At 33.5% G+C, this 25,789-nt stretch overlaps 1 protein-coding gene across 5 annotated transcripts in view; it reads left to right on the top strand.

The window, feature by feature from the left end:
* The window catches only part of ELP4 (elongator acetyltransferase complex subunit 4), a 267,804-nt gene that overhangs the window by 98,045 nt on the left and 143,970 nt on the right, over positions 1-25,789 (top strand). For all 5 annotated transcript variants that reach the window (XM_023230328.2, XM_023230329.2, XM_023230326.3 and 2 more), the window contains exons 6-7: positions 16,783-16,867; positions 21,872-22,060. In XM_023230328.2, the coding sequence (XP_023086096.1) occupies positions 16,783-16,867; positions 21,872-22,060 (274 nt within the window). The remainder of the gene's footprint in view (positions 1-16,782; positions 16,868-21,871; positions 22,061-25,789) is intronic.

Here is a 25,789-nt window from a genome sequence, read left to right as displayed (position 1 = left end):
AAAAAAAAAAAAAAAAAAAGAAAGAAAGAAATTATAGAAGAGAACATCTAAGACTAAAAATTTGGAAGTATATAGTTATAGAACTATACTATAAATTACTTTATTAAAAGGATGTGGTAAATGATAAATTAGTGCAAATCTCAGAACTGGTGGAGAGGCATCATGTAACTGTGAAGAGAGATTCTGCTTAGCTGCTAGTGATACCATTAAAGTAAAAAGATAATATTTGAAAATTCAGAAAGAGGACTATTATCCTGGGCCTCATTTTTTGTTTGTTTTGTTTTGTTTTTTAACTTTATTTTCAACTTTTATTTTAGATTCAAAGGGTACATGTGCAGGTTTGATACAAAAGTATATTGCATGATGCTGAGGTTTGGGCTTCTGTTGATCACTTCACCCCGGTAGTGAGCATAGTACCCAATAGATGTTTTTCAACCCTTGCCTCCCTTCCCCCACTGTATTCCCCAGTGTCTATTTTTCCCACTTTTATGTTCATGTGTACCAATGTTTAACTCCCACTTATAAGTGAGAACATGCAGTATTTGGTTATCTGTTTTGGCATTTCACTTAGAATAGTGGCTGGGCCTCATTTTGACCAGTGGAGAGAAACTGCTTGCTTGCATGTTTGCCTTGTTTTTACCTCCTTTCTGTCCTTTAAAGGCCATCAGGTACACAGAGTTAAGTGAATCGTCTTATTCCTCAGTTCATGCATGGTATCCTATCCTCACTGGTATGCATGGGTTTTGTTTTATTATTTTCCATCTTATTCACCCATTCCTGATCTCGGTCATCTCCTCCATAGTTATGTTTATGTATATCCTTCCAGATTTCTGCCTTCACTTCAATAATGTAGTCTTTGACCCTTGACTCTTCTCTATCTCTGTATCCAATCTATTAGCATGTCCTGTCAACTGTATCTACAAAATGTATCCAGATACCACTTGCAACCTTCACCTCTACATGCTAGCCTACATTACCCACATTTCTTGCCACAGCTGTTGGGATAGCCTCCTAATTGGTCTTGCTCTTTGCTCTTTGGTCCTTGCTCCTTGTTGGCTCCTATTTTTCTTCAAAATAGCCCTAGTGAGTTTTTCAACATAGAATTTTCCATCCAGTAGAATTTTCTGCAGTGATGGAAATTTTCTGTATCTGTGCTGTGTGATGTAGCGGCCACTAGCCACATGCAGCAAATGAATACGTGAAATGTGACTAGTAAGACCAAGGCACTGAATTTTAATTTTATTTTTCTTTAGTTAATTTAAGTAGCTATATATAATTAGTGGCTATCTTGTTAGGCAGTCCAGTTTTACAGTATACATCAGCTCTTATCACTACTCTGGATCAAACTCTCCAATGATTCCCCAACTCTTTCAGGATAATAAATCCACGACCCTACAAGGCCTTACCTAATCTGATTGCTAGCTGTCTCTCTGATCTCACTGGATCTCACAGAGGTTGGAGAAAAGGTAAAGGGAATATCAAGAATGTTTTCCAGGATTCTGATATTAGACTTAGGATAGTCCAGTCTACTGAAGTAAGTAAACATAATCATCTGTCCGATAATATTTATTGAAAGCTTTTTCCAAATCTCAGCACGTATGAACTTGAGCAACTGCTATAAGCCTAGCGTTATGCTAAGTTCTAGATCATTGTAGTGAACAAAGCAGATGTTAACCTTGCCATTGTGTGGCTTACAGTCTAATAAGAAAGCACATAATTTTTAAAAAACAAACAAACAAATATATATGTAGTTAAATATAAAGAAAGAACATTTTCCATGGGGGAAGCTAAGTGGGCAGAGATAGCAGTGGGTATACCTTGAGTTGTGTTCACTGAAAGTCTTTCTAAGTGGTAACATTTTAGCTGAGACCCAACTAAGAAGAAGAAAATCATGCAATGGGCACTGGGCCAAGAAGTATTATTGTCAGAAGGAGCAGCAGATGTGCTGATAAAGGAAGGAGCTTGGTATTTTCAAGAATTTAAAAGGCCACTGTGGCTGAAATCATGTGAGCGATGGAAAGAGCTATGTGGAGTGAGTTCAGATGGGTCATATGACTCTCTCAGGAATTTTTTTTATGGGGGCAAAGAAAGATCAATAACTGGAAGGGATTGGGAGTGAAATAAGATTTTTTTTTTGCTCTGTTTTATTTAAATGTCAATGCAAAAAAATTAATAAAGAGGGAATGGATGAAGATGTAGAAAAGAAAGCAGCAGTTTCTGAAGATAAGTACTGATGACTTCTCTTTACTTGTGAAATAATGGTCATAGTTGTCCACTAGGGAATGGTTAGTTACCTCTTGGGAGTTTGGGTTAAATTGAGAAACTTTAAAATGGTTATTTCATAGACTGGAAGAATACACTGACTACAGAAATCTCAAGTGGTTGTGGTGGTGCCAGTCTATCAGATTGTGTGACTTTCTTGCTTCTGTGCTAAGATTCCTGGGTATCAGCAGGGTTGAAATTTTGCAAGGTGGAGTGAGTAGGACAAAGAACAAAGAAGTTTAAGTGATTAAAAAGAGTGAACAAAATGTAGTATCATGAGCTTTAGACTGAAGAAAAGCAACTGAAGACACATGCTGTTGATATATATATATATATAGAGAGAGAGAGAGAGAGAGAGAAGGGGCAGTACTCTGGTAGTAGATTTACTAATCTTAGTAGTGGAGGTAAATGAACAAAGCAAGCTACTAAGATAAGTAATATTGGGTGAGAATAAGTTGTTTGAATTCGGACTGTAAGCCAGGTGCAGAGTCTCCAATTAATAGTGAGGAAAATGTCCAGGAGCTTGATAAAGACAGCAACTTAAAAGGAGAATGGCTGGGGATTAGCAATATATAAAAGAAGCATGGATTTGTTTGTTAGTTTCGTTTTCCTAGGAAGTGGAGGAGGAGTGATTTGAAAGTGATGTTAGAAAACAAAGAGAATACCAACCAAATGTCCCAAATATTGAGGAAAAGATTCTAAGCTGCAGCTTTATTTGGTTAGGCTCAAGTGTCTACCAGCTTTCAAGGGAAATTCCATCATGCTTTGGAGGGTGATGGGCACTGTGGCTTTTATTAAGGTCTAAGGCTAATGGTAGCTGTTAAAACTGCAGCAATAGCTGTAGAGAGGTGGCTCTGCAGAAGATTTTTCTGTATAAGAGATCAGGGGTGGTTACTGGGCTTTGCATCCAAGATATAATGGAGTGAAAAAGCAGATTATAGAAATAGGATAAATAGCACAATCCTATTTACATAAAATTTTGTATAGCTTATCCCAAATTCTTTTCTAACACTAATTCAGGAGATGTTAATTTAGCTTCCAAAAACCTAGTAATATGCAGGCAAATAAGCTCATGAAAGACTGCAAACTAAATCCCTTTCCTAGATTATCTAAGAGATTCACAGTATACATTAGATTTGAAAGGCTGTGAGGGAAATGCCAAACATTTTTTAAATACATAGTAATAATAATCCTCTTTACATTTGTTTATTGATAAAATGCTCTTCTTTTTAGAATCAAAAACATTTTTATCAGCATACTTCTTAACATCTGCAATCGTTTTTTTCAGTAAGAAATGAAAGGACTGGTATAGAGAGATGTCTTACAGGATATTCACCAAACTGTTAACAATATTTGCCTCTGGGTGGTGGATTCTGGATAAGTTTTCATTATTATTCTTTGTATGTTTTATACGTTTGAATTTTTATGATGAACAGGAGCTTTTTTTTTTTTTTTTGAGATGGAATCTTACTTTGTCACCTAGTGCAGTGGCGTGATCTCGGCTCACTGCAACCTCCACCTCCTGGGTTCAAGCCATTCTCCTGCATCGGCAACCTCCACCTCCTGGGTTCAAGCAATTCTCCTGCATCGGCCTCTCGAGTAGCTGGGATTACAGGCGCAAACCACCACACCCAGCTAATTTTTTTTGTATGTTTAATAGAGACGGGGTTTCACCATGTTAGCCTGGCTGGTCTCGAACTCCTGACCTGTTTGCCTTGGCTTCCCAAAGTGCTGGGATTACAGGCATGAGCCACTGTACCTGGCCAGAACAAGAGTCATTTTTATAACAAGAGAAGGGATTTCAAATTATGAGCCTAATCATTTGGTAATAAAATAGTAAATTCTTACTTTATATCTCACCTCATACTGTATTTCCATAGAGTTAAAGAGATAAATACAATAAATGAAATTATTAAAATAATCGCAGAAAATATGAATGAATGTCTTAAATTCTTGGAGTTGAGAAATAGCAATGAGTATATCACATGCTCAGATCTAAATGCCATTCTCCATTCAAAGGCACTGGGACTCTTTGGAGAAATGGTTGATGGAAGAGAAAGAAAAAGATATGCCTGGAACATCTTTTTATGTGTAGAAGTTCCTGAAGAATGATGATGGCATATCAAATGGACACAGAAGACAACCAAAAGGAACTCTCGCTGGGCATGCTGGCCCAGTGATAGTAAATGATAGTAATAAATAATGATAGTAATGGATTTAATAAAATAGGAAGATACAAGTACATACTGATATAAATAAGTAAGTGAATAAATTGAAAGTTTTTTGAGGTATAAGATAACTTACATAGCCAGAAAGTACCATCCCACAAATTACTTATTAACTACAAAGGGGAAAAGAATAATTTTACAGTGGAGAAAACTAGAAGAATTACCTTAATCAAGTTAACATCACCAGTAGTGGGGGTGATCAAAAGCATGTATCACCAGATAATATGCAGTGAGAACTCAGCAATATTTCTGTTAATGTTCCACCAAAAATTAATAATGTAAATCTAATCATGAAGAAGCATCACACAAATCCAAATTGGAAGCATTCTACCAAACATCTGGACTGTAATCCTCAAAAATGTCAAGATCATGAAAGTTAAGGTAAATCTAAGGAACTTCCAGATTGAAGGAGACTAAAGAGAACAAATGACAACTGAATGCAACACGTGATTCTAAACTATTTCATTTTGTTGTATAGGATGATATTGGAACAACTGGTGAAACTTGAATGGGGTGTGAGGATTAGATGGTAGTCTCAGTTTCCTACTTTTACCAATATGCCAGATCAGATGGTTGTATTATTCTCCTCTAGAAGAATGTCCTTGTTTGTAGGAATCACATCCTAAATTATTAAGAAGTGATAAGTCATCAGGTCAGCAACTTACTCTCAGGTGGAATGGGAAAAAAAGATTTTTTGTTCTGTGTTTGCAACTTTTATGTAAGTTCGAGATGGTTTCAAAATTTTAAAAATTACAAACATACATGCATATATTTCCATAAATTATGGTTATGTTTAAATGGGTAAGAAAAAATTGAATACCTTACTTCAAAACAGGCAAAAGGTGAACGTTAAGAGGATGTTCTCAGAAGAAGATACAGAAATGACCAATAAATGTCACTACATCAAAAGAAACATAAACCAGAACCATAGAGATAGCACTTAGCATACAGTGGCTGGCATAGTAAAGGGTTAATGAATTTTAGCCATCATAATTGTTATTATTTCTGTTTATATGTTTGAAATTTGTCCATCTAGTCATCCCACCCAATCACCCTCCATCCTGCAACTGGAGTGTTACTATATTATATTGACTTCATGGGGATTGATCATAACTAAGTTATTGAGAACCGATTTTTCTGTCAAGTACTATTCTTAGCATATTACATTTTTTATCTCATTTAATTCTTCAAAAATCCTATGATGTTAGCAGTATCCCCAGTTTGAAAAGAAGGAAATAGAAACAACAGATTTAGTTTATTTAAAGTTACACACGGACTAAAACTCAAGGGACCCCAAACAGTCAACTTACTCTTGAAAAAGACCAAAGTTGGAGGTTTTATACTTTCTAATTTCAGAACATGTTACATAACTACAGTAATTAAAACAGTATGGTATAAAGTAAAAATTGCATGTAAGGACAGATACACAAAGCAATAGAATAGACAGCCCAAAATAAATTTTTGCGTATATGGTCAAACAGTCTTCAATGGGATACCAACAGGGACTGTTTAACAAATGGGAAGACTGGGTATCTAATGCAAAAAATAAAAATAAAAGTGAAGATAAATCCTTGTCTTACACCATATGCAAAAATTAAAATGGATTAAAGACCTAAACATAAGATTCAAGACTATTAAAATCCTGGAAGAAAACATAGGGGAAACACTTCATAATCTTGGATTTGGCCATTATTTCTTGGATATGACACCAAAAGCACAAACAATAAAAGCAAAAATAGACAAATGGGACTACATCAAACATAAACTTTTGTGCCTCAAAGGACTCAATCAACAGTGAAAAGGCAACATAAGAAATGGTAAAAAAAAAAAAAAAAAAAAAAAATTGCAAATTATATTATCTGATAAGTGGCCAATATCCAGAATGAAGAACTCCTACAACTTGACAACATAAAAACAAATAACCTGACTTTATAAAATAGGCTAAGGACTTGAATGGACATTTCTCCAACGATGATATACAGAGGGCTAACAAGCATATGAATAAGTGCTCACTATCACTAATCATTAGACAATACAAGTCAAAACCACAAGATATCCCCCACATCTGTTAGGATAAAAATAAAAAATAGGAAAGGAAAAAGTAAAAAAGAACAGAAAAGATCAAGTGTTGGTTAGGATATGTGATAATTGGAACTCTTGTGCACTATTGGGATTGTAAAATGGTGTAACTGCTATGGAAAACAGCGTGACAGTTTCTCAAAACTGTGTGATCCAACAATCCCACTTCTAGGTAGATGTCCAAAAAAATGGAAAGCAGGGATTCAAAGAGATATTTGGGCACCCATGTTCATAGCAGCAGCATTTGCAGTTGCCAAGAGGTGATAGTAGTCCAAATGTCCACCAACTGATGAATTGATAAACAAAATTTACCCATATGGTGGAATGTTATTTAGCCTTAAAAATGATGGAAATATATAGTTCATATATAAATACATATGTAAAATACATATTACAACATGGATGAACCTTGACATTGTACTAAGTGAAATCAGTTACAAAAACATAAATATGATTTTACTCATATGAGATATCTAAAGTAGTCAAATTCACAAAAGCCAAAAACAGAATGGTGGTTGCCACAGGTTGAGGGAAAGAGGGAAATGAGGAGTGGTTGTTTCTTGTTTCATGGATATACAGTTTCAGTTTTGCAAGGTAAAAAATTTCTGGAGATCTGTTTAACTTAGTGTTAAGTAGTGTTACACAACACATCTGTTGAATATAGTTACCATTACTGAACTATATATTCAAAAGTGGTTAAGATAGTAAATTTTATATTATATGGGTTTTTTAACCACAATTAAAAAGAAAAATGGGGAAAAACAGATTGGATTTAAAAATCGGCATATTCTGTTAGTAGAAGATAAATCAAAACCAAACAAAGAAATACTCAAATTAAATGACAAATAAAAATATTCCAAGCCAAAAAAAAACACCCCAAAAAGCAGAAACACAATGAGATACCATTTCACATCCTCTAGGATAGCTAGAATGAAAGAATCAGATAATAAAAAGTGTTGACAAGGATGTAAAGAAATCAGAACTGTCATACACAGCTGGTGAGAATATAAAATAGTACAGTCGTTTGGACTGGTACACTCTGGCATTTCTCAAAAAGTTAAAGTTACCATTTGACCCAGAAATTCTTCTCCTAGGTATATCCCCAAGAGGATCAAAACAAAACCTTTTTTGTGTGTGCATTTATGTACAAAAACCTATACATAAATGTTCCATAACTACATTATTCATAATAGCTCACAAGTGGAAACAACGCAGTTATTCCTCAACTGATGAGTGGATAAAATATGGTATATCCATACAATGGAATATTTATTTCACCATAAAAAGGAATGAAGTACTGATACAGGGTACAACTCAGATGAATCCTTAAAACATTATAGTAAGTGAGAGAAACCAATTGTCTTAGTCCATTTTGTGCTGCCAGAACAGAATACCATAGACTAAGTAATGTATAAACAATAGAAATTTATTTCTCATGGTTCTGAAAGTTTGAAAGCCGAAGGTCAAGTTGCCAGCATGTTTGGTGTCGGTTAAGGACCTAGTCTCCACTTCCAACATGGTAGTTGGAACACTGCATTCTCCAGAGGGGAGGAACCCTGTTCCTCACATGGCAAAAGAATGGAAGAACCAAGAGAATGAGACAGGACTGAACTCGCTCTTTTTTACTGGCACCAATCCCACCCATGATGGTGAAGCCCTTATGGCCAAATCACCTTTCAAAGGTCCCACCACTTAATACTGTAACAATGGCAACTAAATTTCAGCATGAGTTTTAGAGGGGACCAACATTCAAAGCGTAGTATCAGTCATAAAAGACAACGTATTACATGATTTCGTTTATATGAAATAATAATATGAAATATAGAGAGGCAGAAAGTACATTAATGGTTCCTTAGGGCTAGTAGAATTGGATGGAGTTGATAAAACAGGTATGAGATTACTTTTTGAAGGAATGAAAATATTCTAAAATTGTGGTAATACTTAAATGGCTGTCAATATACTAAAACCATTGAACTGTACGCTTTCAGTGGATGAATTATACGGTATCTGAATTCTATCTCAATAAAGTTGTTACCAAAGAAAAGAAAACAGACCAATTGAATTTAGCCATTGCAGGTCATCAGTCACCATAATGAAAGCAGTTTTAATGGATGGGATGGGTGTGGTGACAGCCTACGTGGATTGGGTTTAAGTGAAAATGTAAGGAGAGGAGTGGTGACACTGAATTTTAGAAAATTTAAGGGGGTTTGATACAGAGAAATAGAGTAGTAGCTGGTAAAGGATATGGGACAAGTGGTTGTTATATTTTTTTCAAAGGAGAGATAACAGTATGTTTGTATATTATAGGAAACAATCAATAGAAAGGGAGAAGTTAATAATGGAGGAGAGAGGAAAGAATTGTCCAAATGATATTTTTTTGTATGAGGCCCGTGCACAAGTGGAGGTACTGGGTTGATATAGGAGTTTAGATACTTCACATATGGCAGCCTGAGAGAAGACAGAATACGTATTTGACTACACATGCTGAGAGTGTGGTGTCTTAGTCTATTCAGGCTACTATAACAAAAATATCATAAACGACAGCTTATAAATAACAGAAATGTATTTCTTATGGTTCTGGAGGCTGTAAAGTTCCAGGATAAGGGTGCCAGCATAGTCAGGTTCTGGTGAAGGCCCACTTTCTTCATAGATAGGTGTCTTCTCTTTGTAACCTCACGTGGCAGAAGAGGAATGCAGGCTACCGTGGACCTCTTTTAAGAGAGTGTTAATATCTCATTTATGAGTGCTCCACCCTCATGACCTAATCACCTCCCAAAGTTTTCACCTCTTTCTTTTAATTTTTTTTTTTTTTTACTTTTAAATTCAGGAGTATAAGCGCAGGTTTGTTACATAGGCAAACTTGTGTCATGGGGGGTTCTTGTAGATTATGTCATTAGTCAGGTATTATGCCTAGTACCCATTAGTTATTTTTCCTGATCCTTTCCCTTCACCTTCCAAAAGGCCCCAGTGTGTGTTGTTTTCCTCCTTGTGTTCATGTGTTCTCAAGTTCTCACCTTTTAATACTGTTGCATATTAGGGCTCAACATATAAGTGTTGCAGGGACACGAGAATTCAAACCATAGCAGGTAAAAAATGTAGTGGTAGGACACCTTCTGGCTGCTTCTGTTTTCTCAGTCAAAGGTTATAAACTGATAATGAAGATGGAGGAAGAGATATTGGAGGTTTCAACTAAAAAAGAAAAAGAGAAACTATGACATTATCGTCTAGGAGAGTGAGGATATATATAATGGGAATAGCCTTAAGGGCCTATTGAGGTTTGTGGTCATGAAATTAAAGTCATACCAGTCTGTTTCTCTGGCCATTTTTAGCTATACTGAGGCAAGTGTGGAATAGACAGTTGTGTTTAGCCAGAATAGCAGGAAGTGTGACAAAGCAAGAGAAGAGCAAGGAAGTGAAGATAAGGATTGACCATGGATCGAGATGGTTAATTAATTGAAAGAGCTTATCAAAGCAGATGAGTGAAAGGTGTGGTAGACAATGATACAGAGATCTCAGCAGGGTCAAATGGTTGTATATGGGTACTAGGTGGAAAGAAAATAGTGGTTATGTAGAGGGGTATGCATGAAATTGAGATTATAGAGGTATGGTAGTTATTGATAATGACATGGTCCAAGAAACAACCATGGGGATGATCAACTTAAATAGAATGGGGAATAGATCATTGGAAGGGAGATCAAAAAACTGAAAGGCCAGAGTGTTAGATGAGTCATGACCCAGAGTTGGATAGATGACAGCAACAGTGAAGCGTAGTAGGAGACGTAGTCTAAAACCTTGTTTACATCAGTAATTAAAGGAAGTCAGAGTGATGTCAAGCTGAGTTATTTTTCATGAAGGATCATAACCCCTCTTTCTTATTGTATCCCTGTCAGAACATGGATTGCTTAGCCCATACATGTAATTTGTGCATCCTCATAGTTCTTAGTATTTTCCTAACTGTGGCTCAGAGGTTTCTGCTGATCATTGTTCTTCTTGGTGCGCTTAATACATTCCTACACTTTGTAAGTTCTTGGTTGAACATCCATGGTGAAGATAGTCAAACTCAGTATTCTTAGATGCAAATCATCAGAGGAGAAAAATCGGTAAATGACAACCTTCAAGGTAACAGTAATGAAATTTTTAACTTGAAAATTACTTGTGAATAGACTTCACAGTCTCTATAGTCACATGCAAATTATATGCTAATATAACTAGCTCAGCAAACTATTTTATACAATTAGTTGAGACACTTAATATTGTGCCTACTGCCTTATAAGGGTATCTCACTGTTTGTCATAGATGAATGACATATATGTGTAAATAGAATTTTGGTAATACAAATCATACTTTCTCATTTATTTGCATAATAATGTCAAAAATGCATCATCTTCACTTTAAGTTAATCCTAATTGGGAGTGATAACAGCTTCTTGTCCTAAGTATTTCTATCAAGTAGTTAAATCAATATTTAAATACACAAGAAGTTCTTATTTTTAAAAGCCCGGCAATGACTGATTTTAATGAGAAAAATCATTTTTGAACCATATGATTTCAAAGTCAGAATGGACAACATAGATTATCTAATGCAACCCTTGGCTTTACAGATGAGAAAATTTCGAGGACCAGAACAGAAAATTTAAACAATTTACCTTATGCCACACATGTACATGTTGACACAGGTAGAACTAGAACCCACATCTTAAACCTACATTCCACTGTACAATACTCGTATCTAGTTTATATATTTGTAAGCATACACTTCACAGTATTGAGTTTTCTTTATTCATCGTGTACCAAGTGCTTTGTAAGTAAGGCCTTGGCGGAGGCCTCGATCAGTGCAACTAAAAGAGAAATCTCTTCCTAAAACTATGCACCTGAATGCTTCATTTGGCTATGTTGAATGAAGCCATGTTCAGACCTCCTCTGGGCCACATTACCACAGGCTTTTCATTGAATCTAGATCTCCATCTGGGACTTTATCTTAGCATAGCCAAAAGAGCAGGTAATTTGAGTTTCTTAAAGTTTGAGTTTTAAGTGCCATTTGTGTCTCTTAATTGTGGTACAGCCTTGGGCAAATTACTTAGCCTCAAAATGGTCTTAAAATCTCAACCATAAAATGGGGAGAATGACTATACTTAATTAACCTCACAAGGTTATTCTATTCATCAAATGTGGTGACTGTGATACAAAAGTGTTTTCATTATTTACTATGTACCAGACACTTTTATCAGATGATATAGTTAAAATCAGGTAGTCTTATTGAAAATCAACCTAAGAGCCTGTTATCTATGTATAGATTTTTCACTTATCAACAAGTTATTTTAATATCATGTGTATATGATCTTATTTTTGTAACTTACCTTTTCACTGATAAAATCTTGTCTCCTGTTACCCAAGGTTTTTTGTTGGTGGTGGCAGTGTTGTATATTGTTATTTACTCATATTTAAATATTTTTTTATTAAATCCCTCAGTTGAAGTGACTTTTTTTCTTTTTCCTTAATTATTAAAAGATTTTTAAGTGTTTCTTTGAAGACTTTTGCTAAGCATTCCTTTGTTTGTTTCCAAAACTGTAGTTTTTATCTGTTATTTATCATCTACCTGTGCTTGATTTCTTTTGTAGAATACTACATCTGATTCTTTTTCTTACAGCTAATGTTTTTATCTTTCTTAATGAGAGTGAATGACAACACTACTTTTCACAGCAAAACCAATGCAGTTTGTTGATAGGAATTAAAATTATGTGATGCAAATGTGCTTTAGACCTCTTGAGGAAAATTAGAGATGGGGGATAGAATATTGATAAGCATGAGTTTCATTTTTTTCTCTCATCTCTAAAAAGTATTAAACTTTGTCATCAGAAAACAGGTTTACATTTGTGTCATTTGGCCTCCTTTATCCATGTTTATATATTAGTATAAAGAAATAAATTCTTGCTAAACCACATGGTAATATTAGCAGAAAAGCATGAATAATGCACATGGACCAATTTTACTTTTTTAACTAAAGAAAATATTAAATGTTTGATATTTTAAAGGTAAAAAGTAAAGTTCTAGTAATTGTTTTTATGTTCTTTGTATAGCTAATAGTTTTAAAGGCACATTGTAGAATCTCCAAATACCTCATTGTAATATAAAAGTTGTTGAAAATATAAGAAAATCAGGCAAAATAGTATACAAATTCATATAATGTGATCACAAAATGATTAGAAATGTGCCACTTTTGAAGCATGTTTTAAATACTTTCATAACGTAATCTTTGTTGAATGTTTGGAAACATTAATAAAGAAGCCAGGATCTTTTTAACTGGGTTTACTTCTTGCCAACTCCTGTTTTATCAGTGCCTACACTACTAAACACACACACAAGAGTAAACATCCTCAAAAGCAAAGGATTTTAATAACAAACCAAAATTTTAGATGACAATAGAAGATATTTATTTTCAGCAAAAAGATATGTGTGTGTGTGTGTGTGTGTATATATTACTATAAACATTGCTGGCAAAGAAACATGGAGATTAACAGTACTTAGTATTTTAGTATCAATATCATGTAAATAATTTCAGTTTTAAATGATTTAATCCCATATATTCAAAAACTAATATTCACAATTGATATACCTAAATCTATTGATTGATTCCATTTTATTTGTTATCAAATAGTTTATTTTTCTAGAAATCTAATTAGAGGAATTTATTTTATTATAAAATTTTAAGCATTGTTGATGATTGAACTGTTTTATGTCAGGGTTAAATAAGAAATTAAGAACTATTGGCTTCGCATCTTCCTTTTTATTCTCATATCAAAGAACCCCCTATTCTGTGCAACATGGTAAGAATCAACAGAGTAAAAAAATAACCTATGGAATGGGGGAAAATATTTGCAAATCATATGTCTAGTAAAAGGGTTCATATTCAAAATATTAAGGAACTCAAACAACACAATAGCATGAAAACAAATAACTCAATTTAAAAATTGGATAAGGACCAAAATACACATTTCTCAAAAGAAGCCATACAGATGACCAATACGTATATGAAAAAGTGCTCAACATTATTCATCATCAGGGAAATGTACATTAAAAACACAATGAAGTTTCACCTCACACCTGTTAGAGTGACTGTTCTCAAAAAGACAGAAGTGTTGGAGATGATTTGTAGAAAAAGGAACCCTTGTATACTGTTGATGGAAATATAAATTAGAACAGCCGTTGTAGAAAATAGTATAGAGGTTCCTTAAAACATCAAAAAGAGAACCAACATATCCAACAACCCCAGTTCTGAGCATTCAGTCATTTGACACTTATGAATGGAAATATATTCTGAGAAATACGTTATTGGGCAATTTCATCATTGTGCAAACATCATAAAGCGTAATTACACAAACCTATGTGGTACAGTCTATATACCTAGGCTCTATAGTAGTCTCTTGGGCCTAGCCTACAAACTTGTGCAGCATGTTACTGGACTGAATAGACAATTTTAATACAAGTATTTGTGTTTCTAAACATAGAAAAGGTTCAGTAAATAATAGTCTAAAAGATAAAAAGGGGTACACCTGTATAAGGCACTTACCAAGAATGGAGCTTACAGGACTGGAAGTTGCTCTGGGTGAGTCAGTAAAGGAATGGTAAGTGAACGTGAAGACCTAATATACTAAGGTATACTACGGTAGACTTTATAACACTGTACACTTAGGCTGCACTAAATTTATTAAAAATATTTTCCTTTCTTCAATAAGAATTCACCTTAGCTTCTGTAACATTTTTAATTGATAAACTTTTGCATTTTAAATGAGTTTTTGACTCTTGTAATAACAGCTTAAAACACACTGCACAATTCTACTAAAATATTGTTTCTTTATATTCTTATTTGCTATTTTTAATTTTTTTACTTGTAAAATTTTTTTGTTAAAAACTGAGACACAAGCACACACATTACTCTAGGCCTGTGTGGGGTCATGATTATCAATATCACTATCTTCTACCTCCACATCTTTTCCCACTGGAAGGTCTTCAGGAACAGTAACACACACACAGCTGTCATCTCTTGTGATAACAATGCCTACTTCTGGAATACCTCCTGAAGGTCCTGCCTGAGTCTTATAGTCAGCTTTTTTTTTTTTTCAATAAATAAAAGGAGTATACTCTAACAATAAAAAGTATAGTATAGTAAATACATAAGCCAGTAAAATTGTCATTTATTATTGTTATGTACCATACATAATTATATGTGCTGTACTTTTTAGGACAAGTTTGTTTACACCAGCGTCACCATAAACATGTGAGTAATATGGCTACAACATCACTAGATGATGGGAATTTTTCAATTCTATTCTAATCTTATGGGACAATCATTGTATACGTGGTCCATCATTGACCAAAACGTCCCTATGCAGCACATGACTGTATATGTGAAGGAAATAAAATCAGTCTGTTGAAGACATATTTACACTCCCATATTTACTGTACCATTATTCACAATAATCAACATATGGAATCAACATAAGTGTTCATCAAGGGATAAATGAATAAGGAAAATGTGGTGTACACACACACAGTGGACTTTTAGCCTTCAAACAGAAATCTTGTCATTTGTGACAACATGGATGAAACAGAAGGACATTATGGTGAATGAAATAAGCCCAACACAGAAAGATGAATATTGCATGATCCCTATTATTACTATATGAAATGATAATGGTTTGGGGTAGAATTATTATTAGTGGATTAAAATGCATTGGTTATATTTTTTATCCACTCTCCTATAACCCATAGTGACATTCATCAGATGATTGGCTGGAATTCATTTCATAATCTGAAAGCTTGCAGATATTACCCCTTGTGCAAAGCAAATTGATCCAGATTAGGATTGAATTTACTGCATTCAGACAGCAGCACTGTGTTCTGAAAGGTTGATCTAGCTGGGACAAATGTGTGTTAAGATATGAAATAGTCATAAAATTGCCCTTACAGAATATCATTTTTACACACATTTCCACACTCGTGAAAAAAATGTATCTATGTAATCTACAGCACTTTCACTGAAAATGGAGAAATAACTATATGAGAAATAGCCAAACTACCAAATTCTTCATTATCTGGAGCTGTATTTGTTTTGTACACAACAGCATTTTTTTGTTTGTTTTGTTTTTGCAAGATAGACACTTTTGGGTTTATTGTGGCTGTTCAATTACATGTTTACAGAGATGTACAGATATTTTTCCTGAACCACCTACCATTGATTTTGCACACTAAGCAGTCTGCTATATTTCCTAACATTTTATATTCTTTACTGCTGCATTCATGCTTCAAATTAGATTTCATTCTTTCTTTAGGATATTTCTTCTGCCTATGTGATTGTTTGCTTAGGATCACAGTAAAGCAAATACTTGTGTAATTTTAAGGTCACCCACAGCTTTTGCAACATTAGGGACTTCAATGTCTATGGAATTGCTATGCTCATGACATTATCATGACATTAATGTGCAGTCATAGCACACAGATTGTCCGTTATGCAGAATCTTAACTTCAGATAATGTAAAGCAGATTTTCCTCATGCTTACTAAAGATTATTTGAGATATTTCATAGCATTTGTAAAATATTTTAAAACAATAACATTAATGCTAGTATTTATATGGGAAATAAATTTGGTTTTCTTCTTAAATTCATCCATTTATTGCCTTCTTTTAACAAAGGAAGTGAAGATTATACTCACTTTTCTTCATGTGTCTTAAAAAATCAACTTTTAGAATTACTATTATTTTAGAAGTTCCAAGAAAATTAACTTTGATGGAAGATGGAAGCTCAGGTGATCAGGACATTGATTCAGGTGTACTTGGCATAGCGGTTCATTAACTATGTGTTAATTATGTATGATTACTCCTGAAAATCTATAGTGGCTTCATCTTTTAGGTTGCTTCATTAAATCATTAATTTTCTTGGAGGTAACTAAGCCTGACATAATTAAGTCATCTTAGTCTCCACAGGTTTTTATCTCCCCATGATGTCAGGAACACTGAGCAAGTTATTATAAGGCATTGTAACTTATTCCTTGTATGTATTGACTTTATATTTTAGGATTATATAGTACTATTTTGACATTCTTAAGTAATCTAATAAATGTATGCCTTTTAATGATTTACTTAATGTTTTAGCATAGATTTTGTACTTCCTGTCTAATAACCCATTTATATATTTGAACCACTTCTTTTACCAACAGTTCTTTGACCCCTGGCTACATAAAGCTGCTTCAGTTTATCCAGAACATCATTTATGAGGAACGATTTGATGGATCCAATCCTCAGGTATTAAATAGCTTCAAAGTCTTTTATAATTATTTATGTAATGCTGTTTTCAAATTCTTTAGGGGTGGCAACCCAGAAGTTTTAGAATAATAAACAGTGAACAAGCTGTTTTCAAGCACAGTACATGTAAATAAGCAGAGCACAAGCAGTTTTAGTTTGACTGTTACTGTGTATTTAGAGTTTCAGCTAAGTTCTCAATGGAGGCACGTAAGACATACACATGCTTTATCAACATCATTTTTAAATATGCATTTGTAGCATTTCTGATTAAGTAGCTGCATTTTGAGAATTACTTTTAAATCTGCAAGGTTTATACTTTTCTGTTTAAATTGTTCCTGTTTCTGTCATTCGGCCTTAATTTCAAATTACCTTATGAGTAAGAATTATCTTAAGATTTTATTATATTATGCTTTGTTTTATTGAATTAAAAAATACGTTTTTATTTGCCATATTAAGTATCTTATAACGACGATTTCTCTGTAGCTCTAATTTTTAAAACTTCCTCCAAATTTCCACTAATAAAGATGTTCTGGTTAGTTTAACTTAAACAAAATGTGAAAGATTTTATTTCTACATATCATGCCTTTCAGAATTCTTCCACAGTGATTTTAATTGCTTTTGCTGCTAAATGATTTACGTTACATTTGTATTATTTTAGCAGAAGTATTTCTAAAGCACCATTATTTTTATTGAAGACAGAGAAGCTGAAAGTCTTATTTTTGGCATTATCAGCTACATTTGTGCTTAATTCATGGATTTTAAAATATTCTTGTAAACTTTATTATTATATTTAACAGTTTTTCCATGGCAAAATAAATTATTTTTCAGTTTGTTTTGATTGCCAGTTTAATTGCAGGTTGAAAATACTTATGTGTGTATAATAAAGTACAGACATTTATTTATTGGTGGCTTTTCATGTATGTCATAATTTTTGTGACAGCCTTTAGTATTTAATACAATTTTATTTTGCTCAGTGTTGCTCCATTTTTGGCCCTACCTAATATTTGTGGGTACTGTGTCTTTCCTTTGGTGCCAGTGCTTGTCTGGAGAGGTAAATTGGTCCCTGACAGACACCTCTCCCCACTTGCTGTGGTAACTATGGAAACAGGCATGTCATAACAGTTCCTATGGTACAGTGTGCAGAGCTGCTGCTCTTGCAGGATGATGACACATCTTCTGAGAGTAAGAAATTTTATAGAATCCCAAAAGCAATGGTAATAGCAAAAGGAATACACACACACAGAGAGAGATACATCTTAAAAATCCTTACTAAGTAAGCTAGTATAGGAATAGAATAAAACATTTGTTCTCTTAGTTGTTTATTCGACTATGAAAACACCACTATTTTCAAGAAACAATTTTTTTTTCCCACAAAAATTGATACACAACAAACTGGAGCTGGTTTGGCTTTCTGAACCAGAGATTCTATAATTACTGACTTTTATGAAGATTAAACAGCGTTCGGGTAGACATTCATATGGTGAATACCAAAACTTTTTAAATTAAAATATACCAATACATTATTATAGAATTATACTTACAATTTTATTGCAACTAAAATATAATGAATTTTCTTCTTTAAATTAATTGTAGTGTTTGCTAAATTACTTGTTAGTCCAGGTATCTGTCTCAGAAACTTTAGATGAGTTCTAGAAGCCACAGAAATACACCTACAAGGCACTACTTCAAAACATATTATTCCTAAGTCAAGAATAATGTTCTGACATTGAATTAAATCTTATGTTTTAAAAGAAAAGTTTTATCTTTTTTAAACATTATGTTTTCAAATAAACTGAACTAATTTGAGACAACATATAGAAATACAGAATATTATATACTACCTTATAATTAGCCTTGGTAGTAAGTAAAGTAATGTAGTTAATCTATAAAAATAGAGTGCAGACATTTACAAATTGTGCCCATAATTTCATTTAAGTTGTTATTTTTAAATATCTTAGAAATATATGATAATGAAATTTCACATGGATTTTACTTAGAATACCAGACTAAATATTTTGGATATTCTCATAGGAATAAAACTATTTATTGTACAGCTGACAAGGTTCATTTTTTTAAATCTTATGCCACAGAGTATGCCCCATTATTATATGGCATAGCAAAGGAATTGTATATCCTAAAGGACACAAGAGATTTATAATTCAGCCTTTGTTTTTGCAATTACCATTATATTTTTTAAAATATAAATGAAGTATTATGCTCAATTATATTCTGTTGTGCTGGGTACCAACCTCACTTAAATATCTTATCCCTCATTCATTTTTTGGCTTAATATTTTCATTCACTTGATATACATATATCAGTGTATCTGTCAGAGTCATTAAACCTCTATAGTTCTCCTAATTTCATGCCTAACAGCATTTTTGTTGTAAACTTTTATCTGGTACTTTTTAATACAATAATAGGTAATGAGACAGTGGTTTAAAATACTGTTGATCTTTAGTTTCTGAAATGTTGACAGAGAAAACGATATTATCCTGCTCTCCTTTTACCTTCATGTTTCATTCTAATATCTAGATTTTTTTTTTTTTTTTTTTGTATGTTTCTCTCCCTTTTTCTAGAATGCTCTTTCTGTTGGGAATCTAACTTGTTTGTTATCATAAGATAACAAATTTAGGGATAGCAAAATGAACTTTACATTCTTGCCATTTTACTTAAAATCTGAGGTTTTAAATAATAAAGAAAAAAGAATAACCCATCATATTTTACAGATATCTTACACTAATTCACCAGAAATGTATTTATACTTCTAACCTAAGCCCTGGTACATCTCATTACTTCATATCATTAAAGTAATGCAGAAATAAAAAGAAAACAATTTTTGTGGACCATTGAGGATGATAACATAGGGTGTCTTAGGTGGTTGTCTATCATAAGTTTAACACAATCATTTAAAATATTGAACCAGCTGCCTACGTAGTGCGATCATATTTTAGGTCCTTAGAGTCAGGAAGTTTTTTTTCTAATATGCTTATTCTAAAATCCTTTTTTTTGTAATTTCGTTCTTATAGTCTTATCCAGGCCATTATATCCCTTCAATTGTATTGAATCATAGAGCAACAATGTTATCTTCTCTCCTTTTAATTTTTTTTTTTTTTAATGGAATCTCACTCCATCACCCGGGCTGGAGTACAGTGATGCAATCTCAGCTCCCTGCAACCTCCGCCTCCCAGGTTCAAGCAATTCTCCTGCCTTTAGCCTCCCAAATAGCTGGGAATAGAGGTGCACACCACCACACCTGACTAATGTTTGTATTTTTAGTAGAGACAGGGTTTCATTATGTTGGCCAGACTGGCCTCAAATTCTTGACGTTAGGTGATCTGCCCTCCTCAGCCTCCCAATGTGCTGGGATTACAGGTGTGAACCACAGCGCCTGGCCTCTCCTTTTAATTTTAAAATGAAAAAAACTGGCTGGATGCAGTGTCTAACACCTGTAAGCCAAATACTTTGAGAGGCTGAGGCAGGAGGATTGCTTTAGTCTAGGAGTTCAAAGTCAGCCTAGGCAACATAGCAAGACCCTGTCTCTACAAAAGAAAACAAAAGAAAAATTAGCTAGATCTGGTGGCACATGCCCCTAGTCCCAGCTACTCTGGAGGCGGTAGTGGGAAGATCACTTGAGCCCAGGAGTTCGAGACTACCCTGAGCTATAGTAAGGCCACTGCACTGTATCTGGGTAACAGAGAAAGACACTGTCTCAAAAAAAAAGAAAAGAAAGAGAAAATGAAGTCCTAAGTAATGTGTGTGTCTTGTCCGGAATCATCCATCTACTTAGTTACACAGTCCTGACTATAATTCTCTCTTATTCATTTACTAGCTTATGTTCCTTTAGGCTTTCGTCTTCTAACATTTCAATGTTTTATTCATTTTTCTTACTTTCCATGATCAGTAAATTCTGCTTGAAAAAGGAATACACAAATTCAGTTTCATTTGTAATATCAGGGAAATAGATATATTGTGTTGGACAATAACTAGTTGGTTAATAAATTTTATCAGGGTATTTTATAGCAATAGCAAGTGATACATTTTAGGAATTTGTTTCATCAGAAATCACATATAAAGCAGCACGCATTCCAAATTATGTTAAAGCCATGAAAAGTTAGAGCCATCTTACTTTTCTCATCAATTCTAATAATGAATTTTCAATTATTTGCACATGCCAGGTTTTGTTAATGTGTTCTTCTTTTGATCAGAAATTTTGCTGAATTTTGAAGGAAAGTATTTACAAAACATTTACTTAGTTAGAATAACCCAAACAATAGAATTTATTATAAACACATCTGTTGTTAAACGTTTATTCACAGTGATTTATTCACAGTTTCATTAATAGTTTTTGAATGTTCTTTTCCCAAGAAATATAGTCACTTATTGTGACCTTAATGTCGGTAGGCTCAAATTCTAAATGTTCACCTGTTAAATTTTATGAAAAGTGTTGAACTTAAATTATTATTTTAAGAGCAGCTTCAAGAAGAAAAACCAGAGGCAAATGTAAAATATAAAACCAAAAAGTCATGTATCTTTAAAGTTTTTTTCAAAGAAAAGATCAGGCAGTAGGTAGGATAAAATTAAATGAGAAATATTGTACAATTTATAGTTTACTGAAAAACAGAATTTTCTAATACTGACAAGGGGTTTGCAAGCATTCTAGTTAAGATTTCATTATTACCTGTTTTATTAAATATTTTAAGTGCATTAAGTATAATTCTTAGAGTTGTGGCTGTTAAAATTTAGATACAATTTAAAGCTTAAGGCATATGATACTGTTCAGATTTTTCAAAAGTTAAAAAAAATGTTATTTTTTATAATCTTGTAATCAAAACGGGTTCATTTATATTGCTTTATGTTCTAATAGTACATAAAAAATGTTAACACATCTATTGACATTATCTCCCTGATGTTATAAATAAAGATAAGACCTGACAGATAAAAGTGGTATTCTATTGATTAACAAAACTTTATATGTTTGCTTTTTTCACCACTTTCTTTTAGAAAAAACAGAGAAACGTTTTAAGAATAGGAATTCAGAATCTTGGCTCACCTTTATGGGGAGATGATATTTGCTGTGCAGAAAATGGTAGCAACAGTCACAGCCTTACCAAGTTCCTCTATGTTCTCCGTGGTCTTCTGAGAACCTCTCTTTCAGCCTGCATCATCACAATGCCAACACATCTGATCCAGGTAAGAACTTTCCAGAACTATTTTTTCATAACTCATGGTGATATAGTATGACATTGTGGTTTTAATTTGCATTTCCATGATAACTCATGATGTTGACCATCTTTTCATGTGCTTTCTGGCCATTTGCATGTCTTCTTTTGTCTGTCTTTTGTCCATTTTTTATTGATAGTCTCATTATCAATTTGTAAAGTTCCTTGATATTTTACCTACAACTTGGTAATAATTTTCCTCCTGTCTATGACTTGTTTTTTCTATTTTCTTAACAGTGTCTTTTGAAGAGCTAAAGTTTTCAATATTGATGAAGTTCAATTTATAAATTTTTTAGTGGTTAGTGGTTTACCTCCCTCATACCTCCAATCTTGACAGTCTTTGCCCTCTCTGTCTTTTTCTTATGTTTTCTTCTAAACATTTTATAGTTTTTTCTTTTACTAATGAATCAATGTATTTCCATTTGAATTTTTTCCACAGTTTTAGTTCATGTTCTGAAACAGCTTTTAGTTTCTTTAATTAATATTTTAATGTAAAGTATATGTTAATATCAGTATCGTTTACTTAAGTACATATTGTCTGCCTCAGGCATGTGATTTCATATGATCTTATATATCTACTACATTGTAGTCTCCATAGACGGAGGGCCAGATATTTATACGTTTCTTTATAGGCTTTATGGTAATAACATAATATTAAACGTGGTTTTAAAATTCTTAACACAGTACCTAGGCTTTTCCTAGATAACCAGTAAATGTTAATTAAATGAATATTGAATCTTTATTATAAAGTTATGTAATCTTAGTGTCTCTGTTCCAACATACCTAGACCCTACCTGCAAATAGCAAATGTATTAAAATGGCATTTAGTTACATTCGTTATATACAGCATATATAGCAAATATGACTGAAAAGTGTGACAAATGAAAAGTGAATTTAGCTAGATGCAGTGCCTCCCATCTATAATCCCAGCACTTTGGGAGGCTGAGGCAGAAGGATCACTTAAGGCAAGAAGTTCAGCCTGTGTAACAGCAAGTCCCCATTTCTACAAAAAATTAAATTTTAAAAGAAGTGAATTTGGTCTACTTGGCCAGTAGAATTTATTGATTTATAATGGTCAGCAGAGGATAACTCAGTTTTCCTTGAAGGACTTTTTATACATTGTGTCTGGACCTAAATTATTATCATTAGCTTAAAATTGCAGACATATCATAAGGAAACTCCTTTCTCTAATCATGCTAGACATTGTACACATACTTGTATTGCTTTCATTGTTAATAAGTTATCATAAAGTTAGTACTCAAATAATAGTTTGGTTAGACATGGTGAGCTTTTTATGATAAATAAGCATGACACAGACTTATCAGATACTGGTGAAAATACTACTACTTATACTACTACTACTACTATGCTATTACTACAACTATTTATTAGCCATGTACTACATCCCAAGCACTTTACAAGCATTAGGTCCTTGAATCTTCAGTGCTACCCTGTGAAACAGGTTGTTTTACCTCTGTTTCCATAGGGTCACCCAGTTAATAAGTAGCAGGCCAGTGTCCTTACCCGACTTCAAACCTTATCATCCTCAACATTAGGTTATATGGCTTCACTAATCAATACAAAAACCCTGCAAGATAGCTGTGATTTCAATTGCAAAGGCAACTAAACTAAAGTTAAATGATTATCCAATATCCCATATCTGTTGTACATTTTAAGCTGGTATTCAAGCCCAGATCTGGTTAACTCAAAAATTTAAACTCCTGGCCGGGCGCGGTGGCTCAAGCCTGTAATCCCAGCACTTTGGGAGGCCGAGAGGGGTGGATCACGAGGTCAGGAGATCGAGACCATTCTGGCTAACACGGTGAAACCCCATCTCTACTAAAAAAAATACAAAAACTAGCCGGGCAAGGTGGCGGGCGCCTGTAGTCCCAGCTACTTGGGAGGCTGAGGCAGGAGAATGGTGTGAACCCGGGTGGCGGAGCTTGCAGTGAGCTGAGATCCGGCCACTGCACTCCAGCCTGAGGGACAGAGCAAGACTCCGTCTCAAAAAAAAAAAAATTTAAACTCCTTCCTCTCTGTCACACTGTATCCTATGTGTCCTGAATTATTAACTACCTTTGATGACACTAAGTTTCTATTAGGAAAAAAAAAGTTATTGACTAATATTGTAATTATTCTACATTTTTAAGAGAAAATTATTAGTGTAAAATATTTGATAAATTAGTACATATAAAAGATTAAACAAAAAGTTTAATTCTAGACAAAAGAGAAAAAGATAAATATGCTTCCTTTTGTATAATTGCAAAGCAAAGAAAAACAATTATGAAAAAAATATATGTATATATGTAACTTTAAATTTTATCCCAATGGGGCCTCTGTGAGAAAACAGAAAGAAAAAGAAAACACTTTTTTAAAGCCATTTTGTTGGTGAGCATCTTTACTACTTAAGGAAGAGATTCCCATTGTGGATTTCTGTGACAGTGAATCCTGTACCCTCGTTTAAGGGAACAGCAGATACTATCAGATGACCTCAAGTCAGCCTATCTAGACCACTGATTAAATAATGAGTGAATGATGTAGTGATCTGGATGTTTGAACCTGAAACAATATTTTAACTTTGATACTTTACAGATATATTTAAGCCCCTGTATAACTGGAAGATAGATTAAATGTATGCTTCTTAACATAGCAGTAAAGAGACTCCTTTGAAGTAGACATAGCAAAATATAGGGTCAGATTTTGGTAATAAGCATAAAGTTATATAGTGTGACAAAGAATTAAGACATATTCCTCAAAACAGAGAATGTCTTTTAAAAAAAAAAAAAAAAACTGCACAGCCTTCTAAAATTTTCCCAATTTTCAATCTCTCATTCCTAGACAGTTTTTGCAAAGTTATCATATAGTAGTCTTCTGGCCCTAATATCAATAGAGTTATAAAAGACAAATAAATTTTCCCTTGCTCTTTGAACATGATATCTGACCATATATTTGTTTTTATATGAAAATGTTTAGGAGAAAATATAAAACATATACTTCTTCCAACCCGTCATTATATAAATATGAGGTAAAACTTTTAATAACTTTTAAAGTCTGTCAAGGAAAATCAGTCTTTTGGCTAAGGAAAGAGAATAAGAATGGCAAGCAGTATGCTTGGAAAGGTAATCAAAGATGTATGAATACATATAACCAGGGCACTGTGAGTTTATTTAATAAAAAGTTACATGGTGATTACTATGGGCCAGTTGCAGTCCTAAATGCTTTTCAAATCTTAGCTCATTTAATTCTCATAATAATCCTATATGGTTGGTACTGTCATTATCTTTTCCCAAGATCACACAGCTAATGAGTGGCAGAATTTAGACTTAAGTAGTCTACCTCCTATTACCGTAATCTTAACCACTGTGCTATGCTACTTGTTCAACAGAGATACTAGAGTCAAAATTTAGAAACAAACGTGCACAAAGTAGCATTCAATGATAGAAAGAGCCTGAGATCTTAGAGGCAGATAGATCCAACTAGTTTCATAGTCTTAGTCAAGTCTTAATTTTTTCAGCCTCAGCTTCAACTGTGAAAATGGAGCAAAAAGTATCCGGTTAAGAGGATTAGTAATAACATGTACTTAAACAGTGCTGGCACATAGTAGGCATTCAATATATGTTAGCAGTTGTCATCTTCACTATTATTACTTAAACATCTCCAAAACTGAGGATTTGAACAGAGATAAGGCTACAAAAAATAA

Source organism: Piliocolobus tephrosceles, chromosome 13 (assembly GCF_002776525.5).
Source record: "Piliocolobus tephrosceles isolate RC106 chromosome 13, ASM277652v3, whole genome shotgun sequence".
Classification (NCBI taxonomy): Eukaryota; Metazoa; Chordata; class Mammalia; order Primates; family Cercopithecidae; genus Piliocolobus; species Piliocolobus tephrosceles.
Note: the sequence above shows the minus strand (reverse complement) of the source record. Positions and strands in the feature narration are given on the sequence as shown.